The sequence below is a fragment of the Cydia pomonella genome, chromosome 1, assembly GCF_033807575.1.
Source record: "Cydia pomonella isolate Wapato2018A chromosome 1, ilCydPomo1, whole genome shotgun sequence".
Taxonomy (NCBI): Eukaryota; Metazoa; Arthropoda; class Insecta; order Lepidoptera; family Tortricidae; genus Cydia; species Cydia pomonella.
Genome location: NC_084703.1, coordinates 50,042,935 through 50,061,095, shown reverse-complemented (window position 1 = coordinate 50,061,095; position 18,161 = coordinate 50,042,935). Strand labels below are relative to the sequence as shown.

Below are 18,161 nucleotides of genomic sequence, written 5' to 3'. Positions count from 1 at the left end.
CTCCGGGGCATTGCCAGCAAAACTATGACTGTTTTATATTTAGCATAGAACAGGGAGGACAATGCTATCAAACTAGTCTATGAAGACTACTAGTTTATGAAGACCGAACCTGACTTAGGTGATAAAACAACGCGACCTCTTTAAACTAAATGGTTTTGTTAGTATCATCTCTATCAGTAGTCTATCCTGTTGAAAGAATACTTATTAGTTAGCTATTTATAATATTTCGTAATGATTTTGCAGCCGTGCGACGTGTGTCCGCCATGCCAGGCGCCGTGCAACCCCGCAGCGCCGCCGGTGAGTCGCACAATTTAAGTTACATTAAGTTACTAAGGTTGAAAATCAGTGCCTTATTACGCCGTTAAACGTAACGTTCGGTGAACCTAAGCTTAAAGAAATAGTCGACAAGATGTCGACATCGCTATTTGATGTAATCTTGCCAGCTGAACTCGGGGAATCCTATCAAACCTTTGATATACCATACTCAGTCGGGCCTTTCCTAGTTGAAGGAGCGCACTTGTGAGCTTTCCGTCGATGCCAGGCATGGCTTGTTTGGCTTGTCTGCATCCAGTCTGGTTTAGCCACTTTACTGTGTGTAGTTTCCCTGTACGTGCCAGCAATATCACATTACTAGCATAATCAGATTATAGTACCTACATACGGCCGAGTTCACAAACACCTTTGGACGCGTTTGGACTTTGGATAGTTTGATTTATGCTTAAAATGAGTTATCCTACCTGACCACCGTTCGACATTATGGCTTTTGCAATAATGTTTGCCTGGCCTGTCGCTTGCCCTACCGATAAGCCTATGTTTGCAATAATGTTTGCGTGGGCTGTCACTTGCCCTGCCGATAAGCCTATGCTTGCAATAATGTTTGCGTTGCCTGTCACTTGCCCTGCTGATAAGCCTATGTTTGCAATAATGTTTGCGTGGCCTGTCACTTGCCCTGCCGATAAGCCTATGTTTGCAATAATGTTTGCGTGGGCTGTCACTTGCTCTACCGATAAGCCTATGTTTGCAATAATGTTTGCGTTGGCTGTCACTTGCTCTACCGATAAGCCTATGTTTGCGTGGCCTGTCACTTGCCCTACCGATAAGCCTATGTTTCAGACTCCCGCCGAGCGCGAGGCAGCATCGCTGGCGGTGCGCCTGCAGCAGACGGAGGAGAGCTTCAAGTCCAAGATCACTGAGGCAAGAACCGTTAACTTTGTGCCAAGGGCACTACCTAAAATCACTTGTGAAAATATCTATGCAAACAAAGTCTCTAAAATATGTATACGCGACCTTATTGCCCATAGGGTCCATATTAGGTTGCATAAAAATTTAAATCATATCTTTGATAAGCATAACAACTTGTGTCATAATCATCATTGCGCATACAAATTAAAAGTCATATTATATTGTGTCATACATTTTTAGACATAATATTTGATGACATACATAGCAGTTGTCATATATTTTTTGCATACCTAACCTAACAACAAAACCATGCGAATTTATGACTATAAAAATTATGACATAACTTATTTATGACAAAAACCCAGTTACTCGTATGCACAGGAATAATTCTGATTAAAGATTTGTATGCGACCAGAGGGAGCCCCCTTATCTCCCTCATAACTTGACTTTCGATCATTCCAGATAAATAAAATTCACGGCATATGATGATATGATGTCAATAGTAGACCTATTAAATATAAAAAAGTTTCAATAGCTCGAACGGTGAGAGCCTTAAGAGCCCTTATTCCTTAGAGCGTTCTCCGATTTCACGAAATAACGCTCGATAGATGGCGTTGGCGCTCGGTACGCGAGCGCCGGCATTTCAAACAACATTAATTTTAGTGTTATATTATATGGGCACTCATTATTTTATTTTATATGCACAGTAGTCGTGTACATAGTGTACTATAACCCTTGCTCTTTATTCTAGCTCTTTCACACCAATGGAAAATGAAATAGATAGTAATGACTGCAGGTATAAATAAAGAACATGCGCTTATGGCAAAATTTGCAGAAACTCACAGCATGAATAGCTTGAATTGTGTTATTTGTGTTGGCTAAGCGCCCATGGTGCCTAGCCAAGATGCCAATCGTTTGCGTATATTAGTGCGATAGAGATTCATAGTTTTTCGTTGTCGTAGCGTAAACGATTGGCATGTTGGCAATGCAAACATGGTGGCTAGCCAATATGCCAATCGTTTGCGCATATTACTGCGATAGAAAGACAGATAGTGTTTCGTTGTCGTATCGTAAGCGATTGGCATGTTTGCAACGCACCCAGGGTGCGAAGCCAAGATGCCAATCATTTGCGTATATTAGTGCAATAGAGAGACAGATAGTGTTTTGCTGTCGTAGCGTAAACGAATGACATTTTGGCTATACACCCATCGTGCCTAGCCAAGATGCCAATCGTTTGCGTATATTAGTGCGATAGAGAGACAGATCGTGTTTCGTTGTCGTAACACTCGTAGCGTAAACGATTGGCATGTTGGCTATGCACCCATGGTGTCTAGCCAAGAAGCCAATTGTTTACGCTACGACAACGAAACGTTATCTGTCTCTCTATAGCACTAATATGCGTAAACGATTGGCATGTTGGCTTGTTACCCTGGGTTTACGATATCGTTTACGATACGACAACGAAACACTATTCGTCTTTCTATCGCATCGCATCGATTGTCATGTTGGCTAGCCACCATGTTTGCAAAGCCAACATGCCAATCGTTTATGCTACGACAAGGAAACACTATCGGTCTCTCTAGTGAGAAACGGATAGTGTTTCCTTGTCGTAGCACTCGTAGCTTAAACGATTGGCATGTTGGCTATGTACCCATGGTGCCTAGCTAAGATGCCAATTGTTTGCGTATATTAGTGCGATAGTGAGACATAGTGTTTCGTTGTCGTAATGTAAACGATTGGCATGTTGGCTATCCATCCATGGTGCCTAGCCAACATGCCAACCGTTTCCACATATTAGTGCGATAGAAAGACAGATAGTTTTTCGTTGTCGTAGCGTAAACGATTGTCATGTTGGCTATGCACCCATGGTGCCTAGCCAAGATGCCAATGGTTTGCGCATGTTAGTGTGATAGAGAGACAGATAGCGTTTCGTCGTCGTAGCGTAAACGATTGGCATGTTGGCTACCCACAATGGAGTTATAATGAGTAGAATTGCCGTTCTGATGACCAACTCCTGACTCCATCATGAGACCCTGGACCTCATCTAGATCGATGGTGCTCGCTAGGGCAAATCCATTAAGCCCAAACACGATGGAGTTACGATGAGAAAATTAGGAGTTCTGGTGTCGAACTCCTGACTCCATCATGAGACCCTGGACCTCATCTAGATCGATGGTACTTTTCAGGGCAAATCTTTTGAGCCCAAACACGAAGTTATTATAATGAGTAGATTAGGAGTTCTGGTGACCTACTCCTGACTCCATCATGAGAACCTGGACTTCATCCGGTTCTAATATAATAATGCAAACCCTAACGTAATTTCAAGTAACACTGAAAATCTATCAATAAGCGAGAGTCTGTTGTTAACCCTTTACCAGGCTAACAGGTCAAAAATGACAATCGAATGTCAGTCTTACTCATCGAAAATAGAACACATGTTTGAAGAGCCGCATGTGGGAAATATATATCCCTTAGCCTGGTAAAGGGCTAAGTAGTGTAATAGTGTAAAAAATGTACTTGTATTAAGGTTTTCTAATCGCAGTATACAGCACTTCTCGGAACTGCGTAGCTGATTACGAACGCAACGAACGCCTGACAATCGAGCACAGGTCCGTCCTCTAAGCGCGTTCCGAGGAGACTGAACGCGCCTTTACGCGCCCAATAATATGTTTTTAAAGCAAAATATACGTACAATTTGCGGAAAAAATAAATAATGTAACCCTGTTTTCGCCATAAAAATGAAGAAAACTCGGAAGGTATTTTACCAAATTGAGAACCGAATCGACACTTCTCACTGCAAAATTTGAAAAAGACTCCCAAGAAAACTCATTAAAAAAAGATTTAATAGAGAAAAAGAAAATTTGAACTGTTCCAGCCCGTAGTTTACGAAATGATTATTTAAGTACATTACCAGTTTTTGAATAAATACTTATAGTTACGTCGTAATCTTGAGTGAAAAAGGAAGCATTTTACAAAATACGCTCGTCTGTAGGAATAAGGCCTCTTATGGTTTCATCTCGGCAACATTTTACATGAAAATGTTTTTGGTAGGATTGATTTATTCTCGATCAGTTTCATTTGAGTCTATGCCTGATTAATTGATTATGAATTTAAAGGCAATTTATTTGGAAAATCTAACTGCAACTTGAGTGTTTTTTCAAATAGTAGTTGATTCAAAAGTGTGTTGTTCCAGTGCGCAGTGCTGCGTGCCGAGGTGGTGAAGCGGAAGGAGGAAGCGGAGCGCGAGCGGAACCTGCGGAGCGAGGCGGCGGCGCGCCTCAAGGAGCTCGAGGAGAAGTTCTCGCTGCTTGGGGCTCGGGCTATTCACATGCTGGGGGTCAAGGAGCAGGCGCTCGAGCAGGTCTGACGACATTGTTACGTTCTTATCGTCTGTCGGCGTGAAATTTCATGTAGGCTTTAAAAAAACTAGCATTACTAAAAATAATGTTGTGTGACAGGAGGTAGCAGTGACCACGCTGAAGCAGTGCTACCGCGAGGCGCGAGAAGAGATCGATGAACTGCGTATGCTGCAGGCCGAACAGAACTTACAGGTCCAGGACTACCGCGCTAAGGTACTCCAACGCCACTAACTCACCGTCGGTGGACTTATTGTCTTGGCAATACAGTGAAGTTATCAGTTTATTGAGGGGATGCTGGCCGCGATAGTCTTAATTGTTTTATTCTTGATACAGTGGCCACTGGCCACTGAAGCTCACCCAACACTGGCCCCGGCCACTGGCCAGTGCTGAGCAAGCTTCATCTCATCCCGCATTATTTCTTGATGGTTATCTGTGTCCACTCGCTTGACGAGCCATCTATCGCAGCTATAACAATGACTCGTGGAAAAAAATCCTTGTAGTTTGATACAAACAGAAACACTCTTAAATTCTTAACTCATCTAGTCTTACCTTACCTCTTCCCTTTTGTCCCAGGTCTTATGTTCTTGCATTAGGCCCACTTAACACATTGAGTAATCTGTAAGTTGGGCTTAAAGTTTACAAAACACGGTACCATGTCTTCCCTAAATCACAAGTCACTCAATAGTTACGTGGAGCAGGTTGTGGCCTAAGAAAGTGAAAATTTTTAGGCTTTTTTATTTAAGATTGTTTGTCTGTATGTGTTCAGTACCAACGCGCACAGCAGACCATCGAGGAGCAGAAGAGACAACTGTCGCTGCAGGACATGGACAACCAGCGGATCGCCGACCAGATTAACCTCGAAATCCAGCGGATTAAGGTACAATCACCAGATGTAGATGAGTGGGAGCGGTGTTTAAAGCAGTATTTTTCTCTTAGGTCCAGTCTAGGATCTATTCTTATTTGTCCGTTTTTATCCTCTTAGTACTGCAATCTCAAATATCATACCGAATGGCTTTAATTATTATAGCGTGTGTGCAGCATGTCTCGGAGATCATAAAAACATAAGTTTTAAAGGCTCTGGTCCGCAGTCACCATGTACAGGTTGAGCTAGAATAATGGGTTTACATCCGACACTTGTGGCCGTTATTTGGAGAGCCTAAATGCTTTATTGAATAATTGAATAACTACTAAAAGAACCCAGTCCTGGATTAATGATTCTTCTGTGTTTGATGAGGCTTCTGTTCGATTTTTTTTAGTCATCTTTTTGAATGTTTTTTTACCCTATAGAGCGTAGTTTGACCTACGATTTTAGACCACCACACAAATATGACAAATAGATATCCGTGAACCGATCTCAGCAGGCATTGGAAGAAATTCTGGCTTATGAGTAGCCACTGGTCAAGTCACCGTTATTGAGTAACGGGTGATAACAAAAAAATGACAAATTATTTCAGAGCTGTGAAAAAATACTCATATAACTTTTTACGATACTTTTTTATAATTAGGCAATATATACATGATAATTATTTACAATAACATTAATGGATGTTAGAATAGGGCCCGTGGTCAGCTTTTTCACGTAGTATAGATATAAAGTTCGAATAAGACCTTTGGACACCGTTTTTGTCCATTTTAGGAACACAAGTCTTAGTCATTTTTATTAGTTGGGCACAATTTTCAGCTCTCCAATTATTTTTAGATACTCAACTACTCAAACAGCCAAAAAAACTACAATCAGCCGACATTGTGGAGGGTTTGAGGGATTTTGGACTTACATACAAATGGTATGTTATCGGAGTCCTAGAATTGTAATGTATGTCTGCTCAAACTTGTCCATAATGTATTTGATATTTCCTGGTATTGTAGAATTATTGCTAGCATAGTATCAACCATTTCCAGGAATATCACTTTTGCCAAAAGGAAATTAACTGTCATCATCCAATTTCGAGTCATCTAGCGACACTGAGACCATCATGGTCGATTTTTACTGATCAGTGTATTCCGGGGCTCTTATCTTCTAGTAGCATTCCAGATCTATATTTTTAGGGTTCCGTAGCCAAATGGCAACAACAAAACGGAACCCTTATAGATTCGTTATGTCCGTCTGTCTGTCCGTTTATGTCACAGCCACTTTTTTCCGAAACTATAAGAACTATACTGTTCAAACTTGGTAAGTAGATGTATTCTATTAAGATTAAAAAACGCATTAAGATTATCACACAAAAATAGAAAAAAAAAACAAAATAATTTGGGGGTTCCCCATACTTTGAACTGAAACTCAAAAAATTTTTTTATTATACCCCTTACGTGTGGGATATCTATGGATAGGTCTTCAAAATGATATTGAGGATTCTAATATCATTTTTTTCTAAACTGAATAGTTTGCGCGAGAGACACTTCCAAAGTGGTAAAATGTGTCCCCCCCCCTGTAACTTCTAAAATAACAGAATGATAAAACTAAAAAAAATCTATGATATACATTACCATGCAAATTTCCACCGAAATTTTTTAAAACGAGATCTAGTAAGTAGTTTTTTTTTATATGTCATAAATGGTACGGAACCCTTCATGGGCGAGTCCGAGCTTAAGCTTTTTAAAGCTTTTATTTACTTTCACCTGACCATTCTCTGTTTGTAATCAAATCTTGCAAGTTAAATTTGATCCACTTCCCGGTTTCCGATTGAGCTGAAAATTTGCATATATATGTAAGTCGGGTGACAGTGCAATATTATGGTACCATCGAGCTGATCTGATGATGGAGACAGGAGGTGGACATAGGAACTCTGTGATAAAACAACGCAAAGTAATTGTGTTTAGGGTTTTTGGAATTTGCTCGATGAGTATTAGTTGCCTGTGGAAAGAAAAGTACAGTCAGCGATAAAAGCCTGTACCAAAAATGAATTTTTTCCCAAAAACTTATTAATGATCGACAAATATACGGTTGGTAACACTTGAAAAATTTGGCGACATCTCTGGCTCATGGAATTCATATAATTAAAAGTGCTTTGGAGTCATTTCAGGCTTGCCTTGGTTATTATCTTCGCTGGCCAGCCAATACCACTTTTGCGATTTATAGTCAAGAATGCAATATGTAGTAGAAACTGGTACATTTTCTGTACTAAAATGACCCACTGTGTGTCCCTTTTCCCATGTTTAAGTTAGAATTTTAAAAAAGTACAACACGTTTTCGCAGAGTTTCTTGTTTCGACTCTACTAACAAAAACAAATGTTTGAAGAAATTAAAAATATGAAATTCAAGAATCTCAAAATAACAGCATTTTTTGTTTATGTAGACAGTTTTGTTTAAAAGTCTGCAGAAAATCTCATTTTTTTTGTTATCACCCGTTATTGTACTTATTTATGATCGCTTATCGATTCGTGGTTTCAGCTGAAATTCCAAGAGAAGCTGTCGGAGCTCTCTCCCCTGCCCGCGGTGCTGAAGCACACGCAGCGGCGCCTGATGGAGGCGCAGCAGAGCCAGGCCCTCGCCGAGCACAAGGCCGACAGCCTCGCCAGGGAGCTGGCCACCGCCAGGGAGAAGGTGGGCGAGGCTTAGCTTACAGCTCATAAAACTAAAATATTCTCAGACAATTAATACCAACCATATTTGTTAATATCAACTTCCAATCTATGTTATGTTACAGTGCGAAGTAAAGGAAACGACAGTCGAACTTACAATACTGTATCTAGTAATGATCACTGGCCATGACCCTAATTCAATTCAACCCTAATACGTGTTACAGTTGCATATGCTCCTCCACACAATCACGAAGCCGCCGCCCGAAAAGGGCCCCGAGAAGAACTACGACGAGAAGATGGTCGCGCAGGCGCAGGCGCGCGCGGCCCAGCTGGCCGAGACCAACGCTACGCTCAAGCAGGAGATCGAGCGGCTCAAGTGAGTGAGATGAACAATAGACAGGGACGGAACGTGGTCGCCCGGGCGCAGGCGCGCGCGGCCCAGCTGGCCGAGACCAACGCTACGCTCAAGCAGGAGATCGAGCGGCTCAAGTGAGTGAGATGAACAATAGACAGGGACGGAACGTGGTCGCCCGGGCGCAGGCGCGCGCGGCCCAGCTGGCCGAGACCAACGCTACGCTCAAGCAGGAGATCGAGCGGCTCAAGTGAGTGAGATGAACAATAGACAGGGACGGAACGTGGTCGCCCGGGCGCAGGCGCGCGCGGCCCAGCTGGCCGAGACCAACGCTACGCTCAAGCAGGAGATCGAGCGGCTCAAGTGAGTGAGATGAACAATAGACAGGGACGGAACGTGGTCGCCCGGGCGCAGGCGCGCGCGGCCCAGCTGGCCGAGACCAACGCTACGCTCAAGCAGGAGATCGAGCGGCTCAAGTGAGTGAGATGAACAATAGACAGGGACGGAACGTGGTCGCCCGGGCGCAGGCGCGCGCGGCCCAGCTGGCCGAGACCAACGCTACGCTCAAGCAGGAGATCGAGCGGCTCAAGTGAGTGAGATGAACAATAGACAGGGACGGAACGTGGTCGCCCGGGCGCAGGCGCGCGCGGCCCAGCTGGCCGAGACCAACGCTACGCTCAAGCAGGAGATCGAGCGGCTCAAGTGAGTGAGATGAACAATAGACAGGGACGGAACGTGGTCGCCCGGGCGCAGGCGCGCGCGGCCCAGCTGGCCGAGACCAACGCTACGCTCAAGCAGGAGATCGAGCGGCTCAAGTGAGTGAGATGAACAATAGACAGGGACGGAACGTGGTCGCCCGGGCGCAGGCGCGCGCGGCCCAGCTGGCCGAGACCAACGCTACGCTCAAGCAGGAGATCGAGCGGCTCAAGTGAGTGAGATGAACAATAGACAGGGACGGAACGTGGTCGCCCGGGCGCAGGCGCGCGCGGCCCAGCTGGCCGAGACCAACGCTACGCTCAAGCAGGAGATCGAGCGGCTCAAGTGAGTGAGATGAACAATAGACAGGGACGGAACGTGGTCGCCCGGGCGCAGGCGCGCGCGGCCCAGCTGGCCGAGACCAACGCTACGCTCAAGCAGGAGATCGAGCGGCTCAAGTGAGTGAGATGAACAATAGACAGGGACGGAACGTGGTCGCCCGGGCGCAGGCGCGCGCGGCCCAGCTGGCCGAGACCAACGCTACGCTCAAGCAGGAGATCGAGCGGCTCAAGTGAGTGAGATGAACAATAGACAGGGACGGAACGTGGTCGCCCGGGCGCAGGCGCGCGCGGCCCAGCTGGCCGAGACCAACGCTACGCTCAAGCAGGAGATCGAGCGGCTCAAGTGAGTGAGATGAACAATAGACAGGGACGGAACGTGGTCGCCCGGGCGCAGGCGCGCGCGGCCCAGCTGGCCGAGACCAACGCTACGCTCAAGCAGGAGATCGAGCGGCTCAAGTGAGTGAGATGAACAATAGACAGGGACGGAACGTGGTCGCCCGGACGCAGGCGCGCGCGGCCCAGCTGGCCGAGACCAACGCTACGCTCAAGCAGGAGATCGAGCGGCTCAAGTGAGTGAGATGAACAATAGACAGGGACGGAACGTGGTCGCCCGGGCGCAGGCGCGCGCGGCCCAGCTGGCCGAGACCAACGCTACGCTCAAGCAGGAGATCGAGCGGCTCAAGTGAGTGAGATGAACAATAGACAGGGACGGAACGTGGTCGCCCGGGCGCAGGCGCGCGCGGCCCAGCTGGCCGAGACCAACGCTACGCTCAAGCAGGAGATCGAGCGGCTCAAGTGAGTGAGATGAACAATAGACAGGGACGGAACGTGGTCGCCCGGGCGCAGGCGCGCGCGGCCCAGCTGGCCGAGACCAACGCTACGCTCAAGCAGGAGATCGAGCGGCTCAAGTGAGTGAGATGAACAATAGACAGGGACGGAACGTGGTCGCCCGGACGCAGGCGCGCGCGGCCCAGCTGGCCGAGACCAACGCTACGCTCAAGCAGGAGATCGAGCGGCTCAAGTGAGTGAGATGAACAATAGACAGGGACGGAACGTGGTCGCCCGGGCGCAGGCGCGCGCGGCCCAGCTGGCCGAGACCAACGCTACGCTCAAGCAGGAGATCGAGCGGCTCAAGTGAGTGAGATGAACAATAGACAGGGACGGAACGTGGTCGCCCGGGCGCAGGCGCGCGCGGCCCAGCTGGCTGTTACTCCCTGGTGCCCCGGCACCCATGCTACCGTGACACTTCTTTGCTTGCCTATCGAGTTTAGCTCCTCTCTACATCTTTAAATGCCTTAGTAGTTGCAGGACTAGACCGTAAAAAGACCAAGTGGCGGAACGTCTAAATTTCTTGGGATCAAAACGACTAGTTATCAATATTGATTGAGTACTTATTTATAAAATAATGAAAAGCAGAATTTAAACTTGAAGCCAGATATGTTTTAAATATTTTCTTAAAATCCGGGCCGGAGAACCGGTCATTTTGAGAACCGGTGGTTTTTATACCGACCCCGTTGAAAGAAGATCAAACCTTATTTTGTTACGGGATAAATTAAATTAAGTGGGTAGGTATTGACATCCAAATGTTCTCGGTGAATGCTACATGTATTGGATATGCAGGTTGAACGTGATCCGCATGGAGGAGACGGTGATGCTGACGGACAAGCGGCTGCAGGAGAAGATGCACGAGTGCGCGGCGCTCGGCGGCGAGCTGGAGCGCGCGCGCGACCACGCCACCAGGGAGGTCCTGCTGGCCAACCAGCGGGTGAGCGGCACATCACTAGCGTTGCCTTGTTGCACGAGGGTGCACATGTGGCACTTGAGCTGTTATTACATGTTCTGGAAGTAAAACAACTAGTTCACAACAAAAAAAAACTATATAAAAAAAAACTTTAAAAAAAACCACAATAAAGGGTACATTTAAAATAGTGAAGATCTCAGGGGTAGGTTCGTAATAACTAATGATCGGACACCGGTAGCAATTTCCGACGAAAGTATTGCATGGATATGATTTTATTATATTTTGTACAGAATTTATATACCTATTTTTTTTTATCTAGTTTTATTATCGAGGTTTTAACATTTCCATTATGATTATTGTTAGAGTACTTGCTAACTCTAACATTTACTTGATAGATTCTTGATAGTAATGTGAAACACGAAAGACGAATTCTTGATATAAACTTGCTTTATTATAACTTGATAGGTGTGCACACTTATACAGTAGCGAACGTGATTATTTAATGAATAAAAAAGGTACTTATTGACTAATTATAACACTTTTATATAAACTAAATGCTGATGGGGCAAATGATGAATATGATGCTTGTGCAATTTACTTGTACATATTCCGGGGGCGGTTGAGATGAGAGAAAGATGCTGCGTAGAACTTGATATACATTATTTAAATTTAATTAAAACTAACTACTTTAAATGAAGGGGATGTTGCTTTATCTACTCGCGAAAGATTTGTCGTCTCGCTGTGATCTTCGTTGCTGTGTTGACGAGTCTCGCTGACTACGGCGAAGCGCGGAGACGCCCGGGGCTGGAGCGGCGTGGCGGCTGGTGGCTCCTCGACGATTGCTCGGGAAACATCTCTGGGTAGGGTGCTTGCTATTGCTATGGTACTTAACTCATTAATAAGTTGTTCCGGAGTTAACATGTGTAAGTTAAAACGTCCTTGATGTATATCGGTGATGGTGTCTAATAACATGTCTTGCATTCCTTTTAGGTTGTGGAGCATATTACTTGCTATAGTGGCTCCTAAGTTGAAGTCGTTGATAATGTTGTTAGTTTCTACCTTTTGTTGCAAATTCTTGAAAGCTTCATCCATATGGTTTATATGTTGATGTAACATTTTATGTTGTTGATTCATAGTGTCTTCGGTACGTTTTAATAAATTGTATTCCGCTTCAACAATGGATGTTTGATTTTTCCAAAGGGAAGCCATATGTTTAGCGTTGTCTCGTAAAAGTGTTATATCTTTTTTATATTGTTCGGCGAACCTTTCATCCAATACGCCGAATAAGCTGTTAGCGACGTAACCGACACCGTCGACAAGGCCGCGTAGAGTTCGTAGTACTCGTAGTGAGGTTTGTCGCGTGCTCGAATGCTGACTGAGCAACAGGTGGTTATAGTATTCGAGTTCTGAGAATCCATGACGCAGTTGTAGTATTATTATGTCACAGTGGACTTGTGTTTTGATAGTTTCGCAGGTATCTTTTAAGAATCGGGAGTATTTTTGTAATGCGTTCATTGCGTCCCAATAAGGTTCCATGTTATAATAGACGACTAGTTTCCATTCATCTCAAATTAACATGATGTCTGCTAATTTATCGAAGTATAGCCCCTGTGTTTCGCGAAATGGTATTATGTTGACATCGCACTGACCGGTTGAGAGGCATGATAAAAATAATAACAGTGCTGCGAACATTGATGACAGCAAAAACCTGGCCTTGTTTGCCTTTAGTTTTTGAGGATTTCTTGTTGAGTTTTGCTTTTCGAGTTCTTTGTCAGGTAGCGGCCTCTTCTGATGCATTTTAGGTAGTTCTTCTTCGGGGTGTTTCAACAAAATAGAGAGCTTGAGTACTGGACGCTTTAATATGCCGTTTTTCGTTTTAAGGGTCACAACCCTTACATATCCGTCTTGTCCCGGATGTAGCTCTATAACTCTGCCCATTGCCCATTTGCCTGGTGGCAGGTTATCATCATGAATGAGCACAACGTCGTTAAGGCTGATGTTGGCTAAAGGTTTTTTCCATTTACTTCTAGAGTTTAATAGTGCTAGGTACTCAGAACGCCATCTTTTCCATAAGTCTTGAAATATTTTCTGAGTGAGTTGCCATCTTGTACGCAAGTCTCTTTCTGTCTCTATCAATGTTAGAGTTGGACCGCTGCTTAGAAAGTGAGAAGGGGTCAAATAGTTGATGTCCTCAGGGTCTTCTGATATAGCGCACAGTGGTCTTGAGTTCATACAACCTTCGATCTGTGCTAATAAACTGCTGAATTCTTCATAAGTGAGCTTTTGATCTCCAATGACCCGTTTTAGATGGTACTTGAACGCTTTGACGCAACTTTCCCACAAGCCTCCGGCTGTTGGCCATGCGGGTGCATTGAAGTGCCAGGAGATTCCCATGTCGGATATCGTACCCAGGCACTCTGGATTTACTATGTTCTGGATTTCGAGGTATTCTTCCTGAAGTGTCTTGCTGGCTTTAAGGAAGTTTGTTCCATTGTCGCTGTACATGTGTAATGGAGTACCTCTTCGCGCAGCCATTCTTCGCAACGCTGCTATGAAAGCGGATGCTGTCATGTCCGATACCAGTTCGAGATGGACCGCTTTTGTAGCCATGCAGACAAACACGCACACGTATCCTTTAGTAGTCTTGATACCACGACCCTTGTTGGCCTTGAGGAATACGTGCCCCGTGAAGTCTACGCCAGTGTGTTCAAAAGGACGAGATGAATTGCTTCTTGATGCAGGTAAGTCTCCCATGATTTGATTTTGCAGGTTTGCTTTTTGTTTTTTGCATGTCACGCAGTGTCGAATAAATTGCTTAGTGACGCTGTTGCCTCCGACGATCCAATATTTGTTTCTTATAAAATTTAGGGTTAGTCGGGCGCCGCCATGAAGAACCATTTTATGTGCGTTATCAATGATAAGGCTAGTCAATCGATGCTTGTGTGGCAAAATGATTGGGTGTTTCATGTCATACGCGATGTACGCGTTTCTCAATCTCCCCTTGACTCGCAGGATGTCGTCTTCATCTAAGAATGGACACAAAGCAAGTATGTTGCTTTTAGTCGAAATAGGTCGACCCTTTTTCAAATCATGATATTCATTTTGAAATTCTGCTTTTTGGACCCGCTTGATAATTAAGGCCTTTGCTTCTCTTATTTCCGATAAATGAAGATAATTGCCAGTTTTTCTGTCTTGCTGTTTCGTGATGAATCTTCGGACCCAGGCTACTACGTGCACTAGTTTTGATAACGAACTATATTTGTCAATTAGCTGGTCGATGATATTATCTTCAGTTTCAGTGTTGACGGCGACGTTAACTTGCATGATTTTTTGTTCTTCGTTCGTAGTGTAAATAATGGTTTTATCTTGACTCTTTGCTTGAAACGTCGGTAGCCAGGTGGACCTTGCCACCATAAAGAATGTTGTTTTATTGTGACGCGGTAAGTCCTCTGCTTGCGCAATCCGAAGGATTCTCTGCTGATTTAACGTAGCCCCAGCACTCGGGAGAGATGACTTCTGTGATTTGTCGCACCCTGTTGGCGACGAATGTATTCCAGCGGTTAGGATCACCTTGCAGCCATCCCAAGACTACGGTCGAATCTACCCAACCATAGATCTTGATATTATAGTTGGTTAAACATTGTTTTACCTTGATCGTTAATTTTGCAAGAAGATGGGCTCCACACAACTCTGCTCTTGGTAGCGTATCGGTGTATTTTAAATGTGTTTATATTATTATTTATATCTTGTTTAATAATTAACCATTCTTTATGCATATCAGTTGGTATATTGTTATCCCATTTCAGAGGGGTTTTCCACAAAAGTTGGAAAAGCGGCTTCAAGTTGGTGGATATGGGTGTGAGCCAAACCAAGGGCTCAAATAGTTTGGAGATTTCTGATAACAACTGACGCTTGGTAGTGTTTTGCTGTACGTCCGAAACGATTTCCATTTTTGTTTCGAAATTAAATATATCTCCAAAATGTCTGTATGTCTTCGATGTTATTTAACACCAAATTACATTGAAAGCTTTGTGGTGCTCTCTCACATATAATCCATCCTAAGTGCGTCTCTTGTACAATAAAGTATAAGTTTTCATGCTTGTACATTCCATGCATCAAAATAGTTGCGTAAATTTCAGCACCCAATAATATATCGATCGAGTTGTTGACATTATAATTGTAGTCTGCCAGAGGTAAAGTATCCAAAATATCCCATCTTGCTTTGGGGAAGGTGAAATTGGGTAATTTTCTTGTTAAATCCTTCATAATAAAGGCTTGGGTGTTGAAGGAATATTTTTCATCTGATGATAAACAGGTCACATACAGCATGCCTTTACATTTGCTATCTCTAAGGCCCACTCCTGTGATCACTCCTTTTTCTTGCTGTCGTGGTAACCCTAGCTGTTGAGCGGCGTTTTCAGAAATCAAACACATCTGGGCCCCAGGATCTATTAAGGCACGCATCGTGCGGGGTACTCCATCATTTCCCAGGATTTTGATCATAGTTGTAGCTAAAAGGATATTTGGGTCTTGATTGTTGTCTTCACGTTGCTGTGCCACGTGAGTCCCAAATCCTTGTTGTCGACTTTGATTTCCGACCGTATTTACCGACGCTGCATTTTGATTGTGAAATGTATCGTGCAAAAGTGTATTATGATACCCGCCGCATTCTTGACATCGTTTAGTAGAATGGCAAGGTTTGCCGTTATGATTGTATAAACAATTACTACAAAGATTAAGTTTTGTAATTGTTTTTCGTTTAAGTCCTGGGGCCATGTTTTTGAACTCAGTACAGAAATATATACCATGATCTTGCTGGAAAACTGGGCACTTGCGCCTGTATTCGAGGCCTGGCTTACTGGTTGGAGTCTTGTTGCTTGTAAAATACTGATTTAAACGGCTTGACTTGTAGGTATTGATTACTTGATGTAGATGGTGTATTCAAACTTGTTCGATTAACAGCGGCTTCTTGCTTGCGCCGTGACGACTCCATAACGGTAAATTTTCCCTCCAAAAATGACAAGAACTTCTTAAAGTTGATTCTCACTTGTTTGATTACAGTTTGGAGCTAAATCTGATTTTGATACAGATCCATATTACGGTTTCTTGATAATTAGTATTATAAAGAAAATAACTTGATAATGGGTGGTGGTAGACTTGCTTGGTCACCTTTCTTGATAAATCGTGTTCACTTTTCTTGCTTTCTTGATTGTTCGCGTATGTATGTCTGCCTTGTTGCTTAGTTGGTTGACCTTGTTGTCTTACTTGATGTCTTGATTATTTCTTCCTCACTTGCTGGTTAATATTCTTCGTGCACTTCGCTATCTGCCTACTCAATCCAGTCGGTGAGACCCGCTTGTGGGAAGCCAACTGAGTCGAACTGACAAACAAATGAGCACAGAAGACGGTTATCGAAGGACCATTAATGTTAGAGTACTTGCTAACTCTAACATTTACTTGATAGATATGAAGTACAGGCCGCTTATAAATTATGTATCGAACGAATGTGTCTACGTCAACTCTAGTGTTGCACTTGTCTCATTGACGTTCCCATCATTATTTTATCCATTTATTGAACACGTACAACTGAATAACTGAATTGTTTATTTTCATTAGGTGTATATCGCTATAGGGAGCGTGCATGAACTGTAGGAGGCAGCACAGGAGTCGTCAGATTTTTGGCGCGAGGCGTAAATGTGATTTTTATTGTTTCGATGTAGCCCACAAGACGGCAGAGCCTACTATGCACAAGAAAACACTTGACGTATAAATGTAAATGTTTTTGGTTCCGATTCAGGCCACAAGATGGCAGACCCTCCAACGCGCACGGTACCTATATTGTTGGGTGTAACGTAAAATATGCCTAAAGAATTTACCATTCGTAAATGGTTACAAGATCAACCGGATCATAAATACGACAAAACGAAAGGTTTAATATTATTTACAAAATTTGAAATAACCGATAACAACGAAATATCGGTCTATAATTTAAATGGATCCTCAATGTTAAAAGGAATCGATTGACAATATCAAGCCTAGAAAAAAATTATGATAATTTACTATAACAAATTAAATTCAGGGAATCCATAACAACATGTAGTTCTATTTTGAACAACATATAGGCTTATCCATATTCGTCATTACGTTGGACGTCAACATGACATAAAATGGTACCGCTGTCCGATCATTAGTAATAACAATTAAGAATGAGCCCGTATCCACTTGCACACACTTTTAAACGAGTGCCCCTCCCCCGCCGTGCGCGTGGTGGTGGGTGGCGGGGGCGCGGACGTGGCGGTGACGTCACAGCCGGCGGGCGGCGGGCGGCGGGGGGCGGGGGGACTCCGGACCCAGGGTTGGAGGTGTAGGTGGCGGGACCCCTGGAATTTGTCATTATTGGACATTTAGTAAAATGACCGATTTTGTGCTACCGCCTGCAACATTTCGCCGCGTGAAGAGGAAATCCTCGGGCACGGTCTACGTTGGCTCGTGCCGTACGAACCGAACCGCGGCAGCCGCGTTGGGTTCTTGCTACTGCGGCTCCTTTCCCCGAACTACGTTGCTTCGTGTCTCCTTACAAACTACAAATCAATTATTTTAGTGTTTGTATTCAGCGTCATATTTAACTTTGAACAGCTGTCTACGTCTTCAAACTTTCTTGGCTGTCGTAACGGACAGAACAATTCGCACCATTAGAATGAAACCGGCATAACTCAAAATATCATGAAATTGAGTTAATATCACCGAACGACTCAATATATCGTATTCTACTGCTCAGTTAATCAGTAGGGATAAGATGGTCGGCTATTTATCATTTGTCATCATGCCTTACAAGTATGTAAGTTCAAAAGTGACGGGCATAGTGACAAGTGATAACACTAACCCTACTCATAGTGTTGTGTTCCTGCCGGTGAGTAAGGTTGCCAGAGCTCAATGAGGGGGGGCGGGTTTAGGGTCGGCAACGCGCATGT

The 18,161-nt window shown here is 44.1% G+C and overlaps 1 protein-coding gene across 4 annotated transcripts in view; it reads left to right on the top strand.

Moving 5' to 3' along the window:
• The window catches only part of LOC133525953 (tropomyosin-like), a 34,679-nt gene that overhangs the window by 6,781 nt on the left and 9,737 nt on the right, over positions 1-18,161 (top strand). For all 4 annotated transcript variants that reach the window (XM_061862403.1, XM_061862411.1, XM_061862394.1 and 1 more), the window contains exons 4-11: positions 244-297; positions 1,114-1,194; positions 4,376-4,543; positions 4,641-4,754; positions 5,308-5,418; positions 7,930-8,082; positions 8,285-8,436; positions 11,070-11,214. In XM_061862403.1, coding sequence (XP_061718387.1) covers positions 244-297; positions 1,114-1,194; positions 4,376-4,543; positions 4,641-4,754; positions 5,308-5,418; positions 7,930-8,082; positions 8,285-8,436; positions 11,070-11,214 — 978 coding nt within the window. The remainder of the gene's footprint in view (positions 1-243; positions 298-1,113; positions 1,195-4,375; positions 4,544-4,640; positions 4,755-5,307; positions 5,419-7,929; positions 8,083-8,284; positions 8,437-11,069; positions 11,215-18,161) is intronic.